General features: G+C 37.0%; 2 protein-coding genes across 2 annotated transcripts in view; both read right to left on the reverse strand.

Moving 5' to 3' along the window:
- The window catches only part of LOC147476621 (uncharacterized), a 95,506-nt gene that overhangs the window by 48,386 nt on the left and 31,511 nt on the right, over window positions 1-15,609 (reverse strand). The gene's annotated exons all lie outside the window — the stretch shown is intronic.
- Window positions 2,016-5,239, reverse strand: LOC147476626 (purine permease 3-like). The gene is made up of 2 exons (XM_086584584.1): window positions 4,047-5,239; window positions 2,016-2,852 (listed from the first exon to the last, which is right to left on the reverse strand). The coding sequence occupies exons 1-2, from the start codon at window positions 4,797-4,799 to the stop codon at window positions 2,505-2,507; spliced, it is 1,101 nt and encodes a 366-aa protein (XP_086440710.1). The 5' UTR covers window positions 4,800-5,239; the 3' UTR covers window positions 2,016-2,504.

Raw genomic sequence — 15,609 nt, forward strand, 5'->3', positions numbered from 1 at the left:
AATGGTCCCTTGTCCTACGCTCATGGAAGCATAACACTTACATAAGCGCTAAAAGGTCCCTTGACCTACTGGAGCAAAACACTTACATAAGAGCTAAAATGTCCATTGACCTACTAGAGCAGAACGTTTACATAACCGCTAAAAGGTCCATAGACCTACTGGAGCAGAACGCTTACATAAGCGCTAAAAGATCACTTGACCTACTGGAGCAGAACGCTTTACATAACGCTAAAAGGTCATTTGACCTACTGGAGCAAAACACTTGCATAAGCACTAAAAGGTCCCTTGACCTACTGGAGCAAAACACTTATATAAGCGTTAAATGGTCCCTTGACCTACACTCACTCTAGCAGAACGCTTATTTAAGCACTAAGGGTCCTAGACCTACGCTCACTAGAGCAGAACGCTCACACGAGCTACAACACATTCACTGTTCACTTGGACATATGTCAAATTATTTCTCTCGTCAGATCGTTCTTACGAAAGCACGACCTAACGAGAAGGGGATGTGTGATCGAGGGACATATATTGTCATCAATATATTTGTGACACATGTCATTGCCAGTAATAATATCTTGAGACTAACTTATTGGATCATTTCAATTGGTCATCTCAAGAGTCATGAGTTACCAAATGGTTACAAAATGAACATAAATACATGCATAGCTATCAATGCAATACTAAATATTATCAATGAATGGAGCACCAAAAGTGGATCTCATTCAATTGATATGAATGGAGCACCAAAGGGGGGAGGGAATTCTATCTATTTCCTCTCCACTCTCTAACAAGGGGGAGAGAATTATATGCTTCTTCTCCACTCTCCATCTTCTCAATTCACCATCGATTATTCGATCACCAAATTCTAATACGAACTACAAGCTGACTTGATTCCAATTCTCTAGAGAACTGGATACGTAGGCAGTTCGATCATTCGAACTCAATAACAACATCATTCTCCCCAAATTTTCTACACATGTAAGGTATGCCACACAATTCATGTGAAAAATAATCTTCATAGCAGAGTATGCTTTGCCTACAATAGCATGCATTTGTTTTGGGCATCTAGACTTGTGAGAGCTTCTATATATCAGAATTCAGAAATAAGCAATCTTTGCACGTCGCATTCAGTGTCCTGTGTAAGCCTCTTATCTTCTCATCCTTCACCATTTCCACTGCTTTCATATGCCTTGTTTGGTTGTGACTTTAGACTTGCTGGTTTAGCTTGAACCAGTTTTTGCGTGGTGGCCACATTCCCACATTGGCCATGTTAATTTCCCACGTACTAGTTGCTGTAAAGAGATCATTTGTAGGTTTAGTCACCTTTTTCTTGATAATCTGTCTTGTTATCATTTCAAAACTTTGGAGGCGTATTGGTTCACCCTCACTGCATTGTTTCATGAGTACTCTGGTCTTCTTGAAATGTAATAGCATTGTTGATCAAGGTAAAAAGAAGAAAAAGGGCACTATTGTTACGTTGCAATTTTTCTGTCTTAGCTGTGACAACCTTCTTCTTTCCTAATAATTTGTGCTCTCCCTGTAAGAGCATTGTATAGTGGTATATCATGATCACGTTTATACTGCAGTTTTCAACCAATTTGGAGACTTATTATTAGTTTCAAGCAGTCCCAAACTTAAGATGATTACCTTGTGATGTCAAGATTTTTAAAGAACACTACTAAGTATTAAGGATGAGATTTTTCTTTCGTTTGTATCTTTTACGAGGAATTTAACTTCAAAAAACTGCAGAGGTTTACAAGGATGCACTTGTTCAATAAGAACTTCACAACCTCTAACTAAACTTACTACCTTACTACTTGCAGGTGTTTGCTCATAACCTCACAGGCTTGCTTTACATGTCAATTCAAAAACCATGAACCTACGTACTGTATTTCTAGTGATTCAAATTTCAGCTTATCAAAAAAAACAACAATTAAAAAGAAAAACAAAAAAAAAAGGATTCCTGGACTTCAGTATACTGGAATTCCTTGGAAAAGCAGTTGCTCAAAATACTGTTTAATCTAACATATGTTTATAAGAACTCCATAATATCAATTTGCACAAAAAAAAAAATGTGTAGGCAAGAAGTACATGGATTCACAAAATAACTGCTTCGACTTGAGCTACAAAGCTATCAACTCAAATTTGTATAAAAAAAAGAAAAAATAACTTCTGAGTAAGGACCTAACTCTGGAACTAAAGTTCAAATCTAAGTGTTGATAAAACCCTATGCCAACGGACCATACTTATGCCAACCAGACCGGGGCATTTTAGAAGAGAGTGGCGTTGAACCAGTTTGGAGTTTTTGCTGAGTTCTGCTAGAGCTTTAAGAACTCCCCCTATCTGATATATCTATCTCTAATTAAGCTGTCAGTAAGTGTCCATAGGAGTTGCACTTGCTCTTGCACCAACAGATCCAGTCATAACTTGGATCGCGAGCAAACAAATAAGTGCATCACAGAAAGCTTTCATAAGGTACATAACAGGAACGACATATCCATATCTTAGACTTGTGATGATGCAGCAGGAATATCAGTTTCTGATTTCAGATTCTGCTTCGCTCTCTTGATTTGCTTAAACTCGCCATAGAAGTAGGAGACAAAACCCCAAAGAGAAAGGGCAAGGGATATCCCCTTTTCAACAGTAAACTTTTCATGGTAGATGATGACGGCTAAGATCTCGGTCAATGGAAGCATAACAGCAATCATTATTCCAGACAGCAAGGAGGAAGCAGAGAAGATGACCCCAACTGCACCTAAGAAAAAGCACTGCCAAGCGATTGCGCTAAACACAAGGACCACATAGTAGCTACCCTCCCCTAGCTCATATGCTCTTGCTTCCCTTGGAATAGCCTGCAAAAACGATTGGGTGTTTGAGCACAGAATACATATCTAAGCTACAAACGAAGGAATGAGATTGAAGAGCAGGTAGAGATTCATGATTGTTCTTAGGCATCTGGCATCTGACTTGTTCTTGCTATGGGCTTTGAAGCATCCAACTAACAAGCTAGTTGCATTCCAACTGACATATTATTTCACTCCACTAATGCTAAGGTGACAGTGACCAATCTTACGCCAACCGCATGGAGTGTGCAACAACTTGGACAAACTTTGAGATTCGTATGATCTCCAATTCAATTAATGTTCTTTATTTGGCTGTCATCTACATAGGTGACAGTAGCTGCGGGCTAGTCAAGTTCTGTTTTGAGAATCCAAAAGATGTACTTCACAGTTGGAATTCCAGGAGAGATTAATGTATGCAATGGCGCCTCATCAACACGGGGTGTGTACGTGTTGCCTTGAGATATATGCATGTGTAAATGTAAATGAAGCGCTCAATCAATTTTCTTGACAATATTGTGCAGCTACAACGTAAGTCTGCCAATAGTGAGTTGTACGTTTACTACCATTTCTCTAAAGACATAGTTTATGCCCATAAGTACACCAGAGTTTCCGTTAGGCACAAAATATATCCTCTTAAGGATCATTACATCTATAGGAGATTACGGTTACAACCTGCGACTATCAGGGTGAAGGTGCCCCTAATTAATTTGGTGAAAAGGTTGTAGTTTATGAATTCAAAATGTGGCCCATCCCACACCCATCGCCATCAACTAGCCAGTTTACTGATTAATTATAAGAAACCAAGTTGGTACTAGTGTTTATAAAACACAATGGCTCAAAGTTGTGTCATCAATAATACTCAGAATTATGAGGCCAGTTGCTCTCAACATCTTTCTAAAAAGGTATTGTGTTCCAAAGGAGTTACTGTTTGATATCTAGTGTCGATGTGTTCTGTGTCATTCTCTGTGGTTGGTCTTTAACAGGTCAGATATCTAATATTTATAGGAGTTCAATTTTAGGATTGCTTTCCTCTCAATCTAATTCAGAGGTAGGCACATAAGAGTATATTGTCTCATAACTTTTAAGGGGTAAAAAAACAAATAGAACCCAATTAACAAGTTGATGTCCCTATCAGTGCACTTGATTCCCAATGTGCAGCATACCATGACTTAAATGTGTGTGAAACAGGGGAGAAAGTGATACCTGGAAATCCTTATGCACAAGCATCCCTATAGTGCAGAAAGCAGTGGCAAATAGAGACATAATCATCTGCATCTCTATAACTAGAGTGTAAGTTATCCTCGTCTTTGATTTCTTGTACGTAAACTCAACCATCGGTAGCACAAAACCATATAGAGCAGATGCTCCCAGTGTCATAAAAAAACCAGTAAAGTATTGCTTGTTCGATTCATGATTAGGACGGTCACTGCTCACATGAAGAGCAAGAACAGCTGCTCCCATAGTTAACAGAACAATAGAATTGATAATATAGGACGTAAATTTTTGTTTAACAATAACGAAAGCAAACAATGCAGTGAATCCTAATTGTGTAGAAATAATTAAAGTAGATGTAGAAACTGGGAGAAGTTTTACACCATTGGCATACATGAAATCATCTAAGCCAGTCAGCACACCAAGAATAGCTCCAGCGACAAAAAGAAAAGGTGTCATGAAAAAAAGCTTAGCATTCCTATTGTCCTTCTTTCGGCGAAAGAAGTATGAAACTGCAAGTGGCAGAAGCATGAGCGGCCAGCCACCTGTCTCTAACCAACATGATAGCCATACTAGTTCACCCCCACGGAGGAAGTAAAGACGCATAACCATTGGACCACCTGTGTTGCCGATGGACAGTAAGGCACAGTTTACTAGCAGTATCAATTTTTTCATGAACATTTTTTTCTTCATGACTTCTTGGTTGGTGTTAACCTGATTCTCTATCTCCATGTCTGTCGCCATTATTGCTTATGGTTAGATTGAAAGGTTTGGAGTTTTGAGGAGAGAATTTTCATTCATGGTTTAGTATGTATTTGCATTCCATTAGATCTCTATTAGGCTATTATTTCTTTTCTGATAATGGCAGGATTAAACCCGCCTCCTACGTGCCCACACATCACAAAATAATTGTGACACTTGGACACGCACTTCAACACCCAAACAAAAGGAGAAGGTAACCTAGTTAATAAAAACCAGTAATGATACAGTATTGCACATTATTCAAATAGTGAGTCGGTAATAATAGGTCTAAAAAATAGGTCTATGTAACACTATTCTATAAATAAATAAACACAATAAAAAAGAAAGTTTTGCAATTGATCTTAATACCCCGTGTTTTTTTTCTCCCCTTGGGTGAGAAAATTAAGGAATGAATCTTGGAATGATTTACAATTTTTCCTAACCATAAAAGCTTTCTCAAGATAATTTGCATTTACTCAAGGAAATTGTTTTCAATAACTTATTAAGGGTCTAGAAAAGTTCTTTGAGTAGAGGGTGTGCTATTCACTTTGACAGTCCTCGTCCCTTATTGGGTCCGCCACTGGTTCAGTCATATGTTGATATCAGTAACCAGAGGAATAGAAAAAGGCCTTGGGCCCCAAATGTAGATAAAGGCATTACCACCACTTTCTTTTTAACTGCCTTTTAGGCTCTAGCTAATTTTAGTACATGGAATTCAGGAATTGCCACAGTTCATGACTATTGTGAGAAGTGCACGAGCCTATTATCAAAAAAAAAAAGTGCACGAGTCTTATAAATCTTATTCATTTATTCATGACTCATGAGGGAGCTGCATTCAAATTAGTGACATCTCATTTTCAATTCCCAATTATTTGTGCACTAGAGGAAGAGAACAATGGCAACATTAGCATTTTGAGAATCATTGATTGGAAGTTCAAACTAATCAATTTGGTTTTGAAATGTTACTCCAATGTCAATGATCAAATGCTCTCCAGCAGTTTAAAACTATTGATAAGACCAATAATATGAACCATAGAGGCTTACAATATATTCACTAATCCTTCCAAACAACAAAAGTTGTCCAGAAAGATTACAACTCATGTTAAAATGACTTTTTTCGTGCTAGTTAGAGCATCAATCAACGCGTTGTCATTTTTCATTTTCAATGTGACAGTTAACAATTTTTATAGCAATTTTCGTCACCAATGCGCGTTGTCAAATGATCGTTTTGATTTTAAGAATTGTCAAAATTAGAACCAAATTGGTGAAGAATATAGAAATGGTGTGCACGGACAACTTGACCCGTCCAAGAGTGGGACGGGACTACTTTGGCCGTCCAGCATTTTTTTGTTTTTTTTAAATAAAAAATTCAAACGGTTCAATTTTGTACCGTTGGGCTTTAGTACCATTGGGCTTTTGTACTGTTAGGTCCTTAAACGATTTTAGAAAATTTGCAAAATTGAATTGTACCGTTGGGCTTTTGTACCGTTGGGCCTGAATGATTTGAGAGGATTTGCAAAAATTGTATCGTTGGGCTTTTGTACCGTTGGGCCTGAATGTATACTTGAGTGGTATTAGATTATGTTTTAGCGTACTAATTTATTTAAATTTTATGTTGTAATTTGTTTATTGTTTACGTGTATGCTTTTCTTTAAATAAAGTTGTATTTTGTTTTAATGAAAGTATATTTTCTTGAAAAAATATGTTTGTTTATAAGTTGAAATTAAAAACAAATCAACTCAACTAGAAATGAAAAACATTATAACTTAATTTGAAATAAAAACACAAAACATCTTATAAAATTCTACGGAATTAAAAACACATGCAAAACAATTAAAGACAATACACTAGGAAATTAAACAAAATACAAATATTACATATCCTACACTTAAATTCTAAAAGGTACGATTTGTTTCTCCACCACACATTGAAGGATTGCATTGATCGCACAAGCCACACCTATGGCAGAAATCTACTGCTTCCTTGCAAAAATGACATACAGGTATGTCAATCTTTTTTGAATGATAGATGTTGATATTTTAGGGACAATCATCAACATCACACTTTAGAAGTTTGTCTTCCAATGTTCCATCATCATTGCTAGCTATGACCACTATCATCATGTCGTTGCATTCAGGTTTTGGGAATTTGATGTTAATGTATGGACATGAAGTAACGTAATTACCAACTTCCTTACACCACTGACAAATCTCAGGTGTAGAAATGTGGACAATATTTGATCCGCCCATATTGGTAGTTGAAGTTGAGATAAAAATTGAAGTTGAGAAATATTAGAGAATGAAAATGAGAAGCTGAAGTGAGGAATGAAAATGACTTTGAATATATATATGCAAAGGCTCAACGGATATAAATATATCCGTTATAAATAAATTTCAACGGATAGAAATATATCCGTTGGGAATAAATGCCAACGGATATAAATTGATCCCCCTTGGGAATAATGCCAACGGATATAAATTGATCGGAGGAATAATAAATTGATCCCCCCTTGGGAATAATGCCAACGCGTATAAATTGATCCCTTTGTTTTAGTGTATTTTTCATTTATTATGCAATACAGTTTTGGCTTGGAGGCCCATAGGCATATTAGTCATGTTCACATGGGCTTGATTGTTCACAAGAGAATTTCTTTGTCTACATAATAAAAAGCATGTATAGATTCTAAGTAATAATTAACGTAATGTCTTGAATTTAAATTAACGTAATGTAATAATTAATTTAATACATAAAAAAAATTGGACATAGCCTCCTTTGTTTTAATCAACATAATTCATATACCTAAACCTGTTAAGATTCTCAAAACCCTGTTCAAACCCTAAAAAACAACAACAACCAACAACAACAATAATGACATCACTAAATTATTACAAAATAGTGCAATGTAGCACTATGGAGCACTGCCCTAACTGCTCTGGCCACTCCCTCTCCGTGTTCGCCCTCTCTTATTAGGAGCACTGTTTTGCTGCATGATATCAGTAGCAATTCTCTGAAATATCAACACAATGCAATTAAAATCTAAAATTTGATATATTAAAAAAAATGAAAATGTAAAACATATAATAAAATTACCAAGGCTTCCAATTCGTTTGTCATCTCAGCCATCCTACGCTCATCGTTTGCTCTTTGCGTTCGTTCTTCGTCTAAATAGCCATAATATTGTTGAGTGTGCTCAATTAAACTAGCTCGAAGCCCCTGGTTGATTTGCATTTCATCTTATAATTGAGCATGCACTGTTTCCTGCATTGTGTCAATATTGTATCTAAGTTAAATATACATATTGTGTTTAAATTAACATAATGAAATATAAATATACCTCATTAAACCGTTGTAGCTCAGGTACAAGCACCAAACGCTCCAAGTGAAATGTGGTCTCCATTCCCTGAGAACTAACAACGCGGTATGACCATAGGTCATATGAATCACTAGGTGGGGGTGTATAACCATGATATACTCCAGATGTTCTTGTGGAACTTGCAGGTTCTGGGAATTGGACGTCTCGCCTAAAACTCCTCGACTAGTTCGCGACATCCATGTTTGCACCTCTATCTGATGGACCAAGCAGATAGGCTTCCCCTAAAAACTTTCCACCAATAAGTCTCATAATCAAGACTAGAGTTCACATCAACATAATCTGTAAAACGCGCCCACGCACTTCAACGCGATACCGTTCAATCAAATTCTCTGAAACATCTATGGCACGTATATCTGTGGGTGGGGAGCAGGAATATATGTATATCCAATGGTTTGCATAGTCACTCTATCTCCAAGGAACCAAGCACGTATATCAGGGGCTTGCAATATGAATCTTTTTAACGGCATTAGAGTATTATATATGCTGACAGATATGCATATTCTCAAATTGAGAACCTTGCCACGGACTCCAAATAATAGATTTCATACTTTTCGTCTCTATTTGGATCCTAGCAGCTTGAAGATCATTATGGACCTCATCCTTTAATCTAGCATGACCATCTGCAGCCCATCCATGTGGGCGAGACCATAAGTCCTTATCCCAATCCTCTCTCAGTATAGGGTTTAAGCAAGCCAAATACTCATACCACCAATACTGAAATAATCAAATGAAAGTGTATCTAATTAATTTAAATTATATAATATTTAACTAACAAAATAAAAGATTATATCTTAAAAGTTAAATCCTATTGAATTACCTATAGTATCCAAGTAATTCCGTTGCATTGCTTCCCCATTTGATTTGTTTGTACAAACAAATCAAGCCCTGTATATAAATGTGCCATGAAAGCACCTCCCCAGTCAAAATCTTCCAAGCTATATCAAGGTCTACCAAAGACGCTAACCAACCAGCTCGAACCCTAGATTTTCCTGTTGTAAAACCAACTTGGCCCAAAAAATATAACAAAAAAATCCTGATAAACTCATCCTCCTCCGTAGAGTTTGGGTCCAAATATAGGGCGTCAACTTCATGTTCTAAACAATATTCAATATCCAATCGGTGCATGAATTTTTCTCTGATGTGCAGGTTCAAAATGTATCTGCCATGCATCCATATTTCCTGGAACAAGTTTACCTTCAAAATCAAACAATGAAGGCAGTAGAATCTTCAACCTTTCAAAATCATCTTCGATACTTAAATCAAACAAAACTGGCTTCTTCTCGCCCACACTTAAACCCGTTAGCATTGTAAAGTCAAGTGGTGTGATACCAATTTCACCACATGGAGGTGAAAAGTGTACGTGGTGTGCCACCATCGTTCCGCCAATGCAAATATCAGTGGATGATCATTCCGAATGCTCATACACGATATCAATGGACCAAAAGGTGTTCCTGAAATTCGAGCTCTTTCGTGCTCCATTTCCTTGCCTCTTTCCACTAGATGACTCCAGAAGTCTTTAATACTCGGCATTGCGCATCTCCATCTCGTCGAACTCATTTTCTACACGTTGAGGCATTTAATCAAACAGTTAATATACGTTAAATTCTAAACATGATTTTAAATCAAAATCAATTGAACAACGTTCATAAACTCATACTTACTCCGTCAGTGTTATATAAACACGAAACATGCTTGTCTAGATCGGGAGCCAACGTCGGATGATCAACAATACTCAATCTCCGTGGAAAATTGAAATCATTTTCCAGTACGAGTTCACTCTCATTTTCCCGAGGATTTGAACTCCCCGAGCCACGCATTATAGTCTTCTTACGTCCAGCTCAACGACATTAATCCATTGCAAAAATAGAAACAAATTTGGTTGAAAATCGAATTTTTATTGGGTGATTGAAGGTTTGGGTTTTGAGTTATCTTGATGAGTTCTTGTGGGGCAAATGTTATTGGAATCTTGTCCGCGCGTTTTAAATAAAATGGGTCAATAGGGGACAGGACAACTATTCCTGTTTTTAAAAAAATTAGATTCGCACAGGACAACTTGACCCGTCCAAATTTTTTTACTCAAATTTACTCAAACCACACTGGTTCTTCCATTCCTTTTAGAAATTTTGAACTGTCAAAACTGATGAGGTGTCACAACGCAAAATGGAAATGCGTTGATGATGTTCTTAGTTTGTACTACTAATTCATATCACAACATATATTCCCTCTCATTCACTTACAAATGTCTGACTTCAAATATATCATAAAGTTGTAGCTAGATTGTTTAGGATATATTTTGGTTCGTAGGTGGATGAGGTGGTGGTGGACTGGTGGTTGCTGCTTCTTTATCAAGTTACAAAAAAAACTCCAATAAGAGCAAGTCCAATGGGGGCTATATAGGCTCCTGTTGGAATCTCTATTGTATTTCTAAATACTAGTGTGTGTACAAAATAGATGGAGATGAACAAAGATTGTTCTCTCCACTTTAATGAATAGAAGATAGTCCCACATTGGTTATCCACCACTAGCATGTGAAGTATAAGAGGCATTCCTCTACCATAAGGGCGTGCCCTTAGGGTACAAATGTTTTTGTGTTAGGAGGGAGGACTCACCCAAAGCCACACACACGCGTCCGCACCGGGGGTCGGGTCGGGTCGGGTTCGGGCTTACTATTGTGGGTAGTGGATTGATCAATTGCCTAAACTTGTTTTTGCTTCAAAAGCAAGTTATGGTGTTATATTACGAGTTGGTCTCTCGTCCTTGTTTGTTCAGGTGACCGACCAAACCTCTATATAAACAGGATTGTGCGTCCATAGAGGGTATTCAATTCAACATAACTTATTAAACCAATCCCAGAGAAACAGAACTCGCAAACCCCAGCCTATCCTTCTTCTCTTCTTATTATAGCCGCTAGAGAGAGTTATATTGCTGTTCTAGATAGTAGTTTGTTCTAGTGCAAGTCAAACTGCTGTACACCATTGTATCCTATGAGGAAGACGCCACTGCTACCTTTCTGCACCACTGGAAGGGGTGAAATCTTTCCTTAAGGACAGCCTAATCCACGCCTTGGTTGTTCCTTGTTATTGTTATCCTTGTCTCTTCATTGTTTTCTTTATTCACATACAACAATCTTAAGGAAAGAATCGAGATGTCTACACCAGCAGATACACCGAACAAAGAAACCAATTTTGAAGTCATGGAGGTTACTTCGACTATGAGAGATGCTCCACCTCTACTGAATGCTCGCAACTTACCCAATGTGCCAAAGATTGAATCCTTCAACGGTTCACACTTCAAGCGATGGAGAGAAAGGGTGTTCTTATCCCTAGATGTACTCAACTGTGCAAAGTATCTCACTAAGACAACACCCGTGGAGGGTTCTAATGATTTCGAAAGAAATCAAGCTGCTTTGCTCAATGAGAATAAGGTATGTCGTCATGCTATTTTAAGTACTTTGTCTAATGAATTTTTTTATATTTATTGTTCAAATAAGAATGCACATGATATATGGGAGAGTTTGAACAAAAAAATACATAATAGAGGATGTTGGTACTCAGAAATATACTGTTGGGACTTTTCTAAAGTTCTAGATGAGAGAGGATAGAGATGTAACGTCTCAAATCTATGATTTTCATGTGCTAATTAATGATTTTGAAAACTGAGGGTATTGATTTACCCAAAACCTTTGTTACATTGCTGGATGTTTGATTGAGAAACTCTCCGAGTCTTGAAAACACTATAAGAATAGTATGAAGCATAAGCGCAAGCAGATGACTCTTGAGGATGTGATCATTCACATTCACATTCACATAGAGAAAAATAACAAGACTCGGGATGCGGTGTTGTCTAAGGAATTCCATTCCAAAGCCAATATCGTTGAAGGTAATCCCAACAAATCCAACAAAACCTCTAAAAAGTAGAAATACAACAAAAATAAGAATTTCAAGGTCAAATGCACTTCTTTTAAAAGGAGTGGTACTGGCAATGGTAATTGTTATGTTTGTGGTAAACCGGGACATAGGGTTTTTCAGTGCAGGCACAAGAAAGACATTGATGATCCTCTCAATGCTAATTTAGTTGAAGGAGATGATATAATTGTTGTTGTAGTGTCACAAGTGTTCATAGCCATTGGGAAGAAGAACTGGGTACTAGATTCTGGTGCCACCCGACCACGTTTGTGGTGATGTTGAAGCCTTCTCAGACTACATACTAGTGAAAAATGAAAATGTCTATATGGGTGACTTAAGGTCTGTTCCTGTTGAGGGAACATGCAAGATTCTTATGAAGTTAACTTCAGGGAAAACCCTTTCACTTAGTAATGTTCTCCATGTTCCTGAGATTCGTCAGAATTTGATTTCTGTGTCATTACTAGGAAAAATTGGCATCAAGGTGTCTTTTGAAAGTGACAAGTTCGTTCGAAGTAAAAATGAGAGTTTTGTTGGAAAAGGTTATTGTAATAACAATGGTTTTTTCATGTTGAATGTACTTGACAACATTATTATTAATCAGAATAAATCTGCTTCTGCTTACTTGCTTGACTCTTTTAATATATTGCATGGTAGACTAGGACATGTGAATGTTTAATATATGAAAAGGATGAAAGCATGTGGTTTATTGTCTGATGTTTCTGATTTTTCTAATGATAAATATGAGATATGTGCTGAGACTAAAGCCACAAAGAAACCTTGCAGAACTGTTTCTAGAGATAAAATTGGATTACTAACTCTTATTCATACGGATTTGGATGAATTCAGAAATACCATGTCTAGAGGGGGGAAGTTTTATTATATTACATTTGTAGATGACTTCTCTAGGTACACCATGGTATATTTACTTAGAAACAAGCATAAGGCAGGTGAGATGTTTCTCAAGTAAAAAGCTGAAGTTGAAAACCAGCTTAACTGTAATATTAAAAGACTTCGGTCTGACAGGGGTGGAGAATATGAGTCTAACCCCTTCCAGGACTTTTGTGACAAGTATGACATTATTCATGAGACTACTCCACCATACTCTCCTGAGTCTAATGGAGTAGCCGAACGGAAAAACAAAACACTAAGAGAGATGATGAATGCTATGCTTGTAAGTTCTGGAGCTTCCCTAAACTTGTGGGGGGAAGCAATCCTATCTACTTGTCATATACAGAATATGATACCCAGCAAGAAAACAGGGAATAAGACACCATATGAATTATGGAAAGGTCATGTACCTAACCTGAAATACTTTAAAATATGGGGGTGTCTTGCAAATGTTATAGTGAACGAACCTAAAAAGATAAAATGGAGACCTATAACTGTTGATTGTATGTTCATTGGTTATGCTAATAATAGTGTTGTATATAGATTTTTAGTATTAAAATTTGATAATAACCTTGTCGATGCTAACACTATTATAGAGAGTAAAAATGCTGATTTCTTTGAGAATATGTTTCCTTTGAAAATTGGCATTGAGAGGTTGGTTACTCCTAGTGAGCAACAATCAACAGATCCTGAAATTTCTGAACAAGAAATTCGGAAGAGTAAAAGAGATAGAAAATCCACCAATTTTGGTGATGACTTTTACACGTTTGTCGTTGATGATGATCCTGTGACGTATAATGAGGCAATCGGTTCTAGAGATGCACCTTTCTGGAAAGATGCTATAAACTCATAACTAGATTCGATTATATCTAATCGCACGTGGGAGATAGTTGATCTACCTCCTGGGGCGAAACCTATAACGTTACAAGTGGATCTTCAAAAAGAAACTGAAGCTAGATGGTTCCATTGATAAATACAAAGCTAGACTAGTTGTCAAGGGATTCTCCCAGAAAAAAGGTATTAACTAGTTTGATATTTATGCTCCTATAACTAGGATTTCTTCTATAAGAGTTCTAATGGCTCTCGCTGCTATTCATAATTTATTTATTCATCAAATGGATGTAAAAATTGCATTTTTGAATGGTGATCTTGATGAAGAAATATATATGATGCAGCCTGAGGGTACTATAGTACCAGGGAATGAGCATAAGATATGCAAATTAGTTAAGTCTTTATATGGGTTGAAACAAGCGCCAAAACAATGGCATGAAAAGTTTAACAGTGTCATGATGTCCAATGGATATCAAATAAATGATGCTGATAAATGTTTTTACTTTAAATATTTTGAGGTGAATACATGTGATTATCTGTCTATATGTGGATGACATGTTAATCATGAGAACTAGCCTTGATATTGTGAGAAACACCAAGATGTTCTTATCATCCCAATTTGAAATTAAGGATTTGGGAGAAGCTGATGTGATTCTTGGAATCAAAATCATCAGAAACTGTGATGGCTATACGTTGTCACAAGAGCATTATGTTGAGAAATTTTTGAAGAAGTTTAACTATTATGATAGTAAGCCTGTGTCGACACCTTATGAGACAAGTAGTGAACTTCAGAAAAACAATCAACATAGTGTCCTTCAGTATAAATATGCCCAAATTATTAGTAGTCTCATGTACTTGATGAATTACACTAGACCTGACATTGCTTATACAGTTAGCAGGTTAAGCAGATACACTCATTGTCCTAGCAAGGAACATTGGAGCGCGTTAAAGAGACTAGCCAAGTACTTGAGAGGAACTAATGAATTACGGCATACGTTTTAGACAAACCCCACCTGTGATAAAGGGTTATTGTGATGCAAACTAGATATCTGATTCTCATGATATCAAGTCCACTAGTGGTTATATATTCACCCTTGGTGGAGGTGCAGTCGCTTGGAAATCTTCTAAGCAGACCTTGATAGCTCATTCAATCATGGAGTCCGACCTTATTGCTTTAGATAAAGCAAGTGCTGAGGCTGAGTGGCTTAGAAACCTCTTGGCAGATCTTCCTATTGGTACAAAACTGCCTTCAGCTGTACCTATGTATTGTGACTGTCAGGCCGCAATAGCAAAGGCAAAGAGAAAATTATATAATGGGAAAAACAAAGATATCCGTCTGAGACTACAATCTATAAAGCAGCTGCTGGAATTTGGAGTTGTGGCTCTAGATTATGTGAGATCATAGTTAAATTTGGCCGATCCTCTGACCAAACCGCTTAGCAAGAGGCAATTGGTTGAAACGTCGAGGGGGATGAAACTTTTGCCTAAGATAGAAGGCGACACTGACGACAACCCCACCTATGTGATTGGAGATCCCATGAAGTAGGTTCAAAGGGAAAAACAAGTCACCTAGTCGTTTTGGTATGCTATCGTCTTTTTTGAGACGTCCCACCCTATGACGAGATAGTATTTTTGTATACTTTTTATAACTTGAATTGTAATGAGAAATGATGAGTTATTTTACTCTTATTGGAATCCATAGTCCATTTTATAATGAGACAGTGTATTTTAACTATAATGTATACTTGATGGATATCCACCTACGTGAATGTAGAACTGGGTCGGTTCTTATGAGTATACGGGCAAATACTCTAGA

Source organism: Coptis chinensis, chromosome 9 (assembly GCF_015680905.1).
Source record: "Coptis chinensis isolate HL-2020 chromosome 9, ASM1568090v1, whole genome shotgun sequence".
Lineage (NCBI taxonomy): Eukaryota > Viridiplantae > Streptophyta > Magnoliopsida > Ranunculales > Ranunculaceae > Coptis > Coptis chinensis.